At 53.2% G+C, this 4,526-nt stretch overlaps 1 protein-coding gene across 1 annotated transcript in view; it reads right to left on the reverse strand.

The window, feature by feature from the left end:
- Positions 1-3,369: 3,369 nt before the first annotated feature.
- Positions 3,370-4,526, reverse strand: part of ST8SIA5 (ST8 alpha-N-acetyl-neuraminide alpha-2,8-sialyltransferase 5) — a 69,992-nt gene continuing 68,835 nt past the window's right edge. The window contains exon 8 of the mRNA XM_004703098.2: positions 3,370-4,513. Within this exon, the coding sequence (XP_004703155.1) occupies positions 4,045-4,513 (469 nt within the window). The 3' untranslated portion in view covers positions 3,370-4,044. The remainder of the gene's footprint in view (positions 4,514-4,526) is intronic.

Consider the following 4,526-nt stretch of genomic DNA (forward strand, 5'->3'; position numbering starts at 1 on the left):
ACTTTGGGGCCAGGACGTGCATCCCATCAGACTCAACTGGAAAACACTCCTAAAGGTCAACAAACAGACCTGGAACTCTTTATAGACTTTTCTGTTTTTGTCGTTGGTTTTGTTGTTGTTGTTTGGCTTTTTGGTTTTCTTTTGTTGTTTGGTTTTGCTCTGCCTTGTTTTTGTGCTTATTATTATCCCTACATGTCTATCTAGATAAGATATAACAATACAGAAATAGATCTAGATAAATACATATGTTAGGTCTAAAGGTAGCAGATGTGCAATAACACTTTTTTCTAATAACCTGGCATTCTGTGATGCTCACCTTCCTGACACGATTGCTGGAGACAAAATGGGTGCATAAGCAAATGAGGTGAAGAAAGCTGATGGTGCCTGACTATCAAAAGATACAGCGTCTGGGATCTTAAAGGCTTAAAGATAAACAAGCAGTCATCTAACTGAGAAGCAACAAAGTCCACATAGAAGAAGCACACCAGCCTGTGTGACCATGAGGTGTCAATGGGATTAGGCATCAGGCATCAAAGACCCAGAACAAAAAACTCATATCTATGTGAATAAGGAGGAATGCAGAGTGGGGACTCAAAGCCCATCTGTAGACAGTTGGACACCCCCTTACAAAAGGGTCACAAGGAAGAGACAAGCCAGTCAGGGTGCTGTATAGCACCAATCAAACATACAACTTTCCTCTAGTTCTTTAATGCTTCCTCCCCTGCCCCCACCCCTCACTATCATGACCCCATTTCTACCTTACAAATCCGGCTAGACCAGAGCATGGACACGGGTACAGATAAGAGCTGGAAACACAGGGAATGCAGGACAGATAAACCCCTCAGGACCAATAATGAGAGTAGCGATACCAGGAGAGTAAGGGGGAGGTGGAGGGAGAAAGGGGGGACCGATTACAATGTTCTACCTATAACCCTCTCCCTGGGGGACAGACAACAGAAAAGTGAGTGAAGGGAGACATCAGTCAGTGTAAGACATGAAAAATAATAACAATTGATACATTTTCAAGAGTTCATGAGGGAGGAAGGGTGGGGGAGGGAGGAAGGTGGGAAAATGAGGAGCTGATATCAAGGGCTCAAGCAGAAAGTAAATGTTTTGAAAATGTTGATGGCAACAAAGGTACAAAATGTGCTTGACACAATGGATGGATGGATTGTGATAAGAGCTGTATGCACCCCTGATGAAATGATTTTTTTTTAAAGAGAGAGAAATGAAGGGAGAAAAGGAGGGGAGAAGGGAAAAGGGCAGGTCGGCTGGATGAAGACCGTGACAGCACTAACAGTCTGTGGTTCTACAAAGCTGAGAGCTAAGGCAGCCCAACAATTGTCTACTGCGCACCTGCGATACACAGGTGGCACCTTGCTTTCTGAAACAGGGCCTGGTAAAAAAATGATAAGTAAAGCAGGACCGGAAACACTTGCTGATAATGATCAAAGATGGCAGTCTTCAGTATGGCTTGCGACTCAATGTAAATGAAACAACCCCACACACACACACACAACTGGACCAATAAGCAACATCCTGGTAAGCAGAGAAGAGCCTGGTGTTGTGAAGGATTTCATTGTACCTGGACCCACAATGAGTGCCCATGGAAGCAGCAGTCAGAAATCAAATGGCGTGCTGCGCTGGGCAAATCTGCCTCAAAAGACGTCTTTAAAGTACCAAAAACAATAAATGTCCCTTTGACGACTAAGGTGCCTGACTCAAGCCACTGTATGTTCCGACACCTCAGATGCTGGGAACGTTGGACAGTGGGTGCGGCAGGCTGGAGAAGAACGGGTGCAGCTGAGTCATGGTGTTGGCCAAGAGGACGCACAGCTGCATGGACAGCCAGAACAGCGTGGGGAAAGTGTCAGGCAGAAGCGGGAGTCAGCAGGGCAGGAGGGGGAGGAGATAGAGCTGGTGAAAACACTTCACGGACACTACGAGAGGCAAGGGCCCCCTTCCGCCCCCCCTCCCCGCTTCAGTGGCCTTCAGGCCCAGGTGCAGCAGACAAACCATTACAGATAACTCTGAACGCTGTTGCTTAGCGCTGGACCTGCAGACAGCAAAGTTGTAGTGGAAAATTCCCCAGCTACTCCCTGCCCCCAGACCCGGCCTACAAAACTCTCCACCTCTCACCTAGACAGTGTGACTTCATAGGCCCAAAGGGGGCCTGTGAACCTCACCCACGAGCTCAGGATGCTCCTGTCCCTTCCCTCCTGGGAGCTCTGAAATAAACCCCGGAAACGGTTTTCTACCTTTGCCTTCTTTCTTTCTGTCGCCAAATCAACCTCACCGAAAGTACACCCAGGAGGGTCCTCGGAGGCGAGGATGGAGAGACTTTGTCTCACGTACTTGGGACACATAGTCAAGAGAGACCGGTCCTTGGAGAAGGACATCATGCTCGCTACAGTGGAGGGGCAGCGAACAAGAGGAAGACCCTCAAAGAGATGATGGACACAGTGGCTGCAGGAACGGGCTCAAACAACAATGATGAGGACGGGGCAGGACCGGGTGGTGTTTTGCCCTGTGGTACACGGGGTCCCTCTGAGCCAGATCTGAACGGATAGTACGAACAGCAACTACTGCGAGGTACCGGCAAATTGAGGTGGCAGACGCCACAGTGGTTCGGATATGAAATGCCACGGGACCACCCTTTGCGGCCGAGGCATGGAAGCTCCAGCCTGGGGAGTCCATGGGTGCGGTCACCAGGCTGTGTGACAGGAAGTGTCCCCTTCACTGTGGAAGCCCCGATGAGGCTCTGTCAGAGGCCACGACTCACTCCCACCACTGTGCCTGCCCCCCAAGGAATGAATCAAGGGCGGTGGTTCTCAACCTTCCTAATGCTGCGACCCTCTCATACAGTTCATGTGGTGGGGACCCCCCAACCATAAAATGATGTTCGTTGCTACTTCATCACTATCATTTTGCTACTGTGATGAATCGGGCGACCCCTGTGAAAGAGTCGTTCAACCCCCCCAACGGGGTTGTGACCCACAGGTTGAGAGCCGCTAGATTCTAGGGCATGGCAGGTACAGCACGTGCCCTGGGCACTGTGTCCGGCGGGGAGAGGGAGGCCGGCACCCCTGAGCAGCTCCTGTCCCCTTTGCCAGCTGCGCATGATTATTCAGTAATTTAAAACTAATTGCCAGAGGCGCTATTTCTGTAGCTCCGCCTCTGCTGCCAGCACGTTGCAGCTGGAGCGGGAACTGGATATAGCAGGAGTCTGCTGTGTTGGGGAAGGTACAGCGAAAGAGATCTTATAAATAACTCCTGGTTACAGCCAGGAGTTGAAAACACGGAGGCAGAAGGGGGAGCAAATTGCTGAGCACCTATTGAGTCGATACCATGGGCTCGGAAACCTTGGTGTAAATGGCTGGTATGGTTTATTTCCTTCTCATCAAAACAGCCAAGGCCGACTGGGCCTGGAGGCACCAGGACAGCAACTGGGGTGTCCCAGGAAGTGTCTGCAGGGCAAGGTGGGTGTCCTAGCCAGTTGATCCTAATTCATGGCAGCCGGGACCAAACTTAGCCTGGAGCTATGCCCCCAAGGCCAGCCGCTCTGAGTCCCTCTTGTTCTGCAGAAAAGAGCTGGCCTCTGGGTTGACCAGGAAGCACTCAGGACAGCAAGACGTGGCTGAGGCCTCAGTAGGAAGGTCAGGAACCCGAAAAGTCTGAAATCAGGCCTGACTATGCTCCAAAGTCCCGTCTCCGCGTTCCGCACCTGCAGGGAGAGCAGGCCGCTACAGTTGTGCTCGCAGGATGGCTCAAAGAGGGTGGAAATGTGCTTTAGTCACGGGCAGCCCCGGGGATCCCCTGAAAAGGGTGCCGTCCAGCAGCATGCTCCCAACGGCTGGAGCCCCAGGAAACGCAGTCCAGCAATGCCTCTGCCCTGGCGACTCCCACCCTTGCTGCCGGGGGAGCCCCTGGGACCCCAGCACGAAGCCGAACACTGAGGCTGGGGGCACCCTCCACACAAGGTCCTCTCACTACCTGGCCTGCAGTTCCAGCCCCCGCCAGGAGGGGGGAGTGGGAGGCGGTCCATCAGCAGCAGCTGCAGGTGCCCGTGTGCACACGGAGGATGCCGCGGCTGTGCAGGTGCAGGAAGTTGAAGATCTCAGAGGGCATGGCGTGGAAGCCCGGCCGGGGCTTGACGTTGTCGTAGTAGTGGTGCGTGATGTAGAGCCCCGAGGGGTTCATGGGGAAGGCCCAGAAGCCGAAGAGGTGCACCTCCTGGCAGAGCTCGAGCGCCGCCGAGACCAGGATGAGGCCGGTGCTGATGCGCTTGGCACGCACGCCCTGGCTGAGCCAGTAGCGCGACACGTTGACCAGGTACTGAGGGTGGAAGTAGTAGACAGCCTGCGGCGACTCGAAGTCGTCCAGCACGTACTTGACGCGGATGGACACGTCGGTGTTGCGCGTGTTGTAGAAAGCCGGCAGCAGCACCGATGCGTTCGGGTAGACCTGCAGCACGCGGAAGAAAGGCCGCCGCCACTTCTCCAGCTTGTGGAACCTGCAGGCCGGCG

Source organism: Echinops telfairi, unplaced genomic scaffold (assembly GCF_000313985.2).
Source record: "Echinops telfairi isolate 266 unplaced genomic scaffold, ASM31398v2 ScPeMD7_7400;HRSCAF=8409, whole genome shotgun sequence".
Taxonomy (NCBI): Eukaryota; Metazoa; Chordata; class Mammalia; order Afrosoricida; family Tenrecidae; genus Echinops; species Echinops telfairi.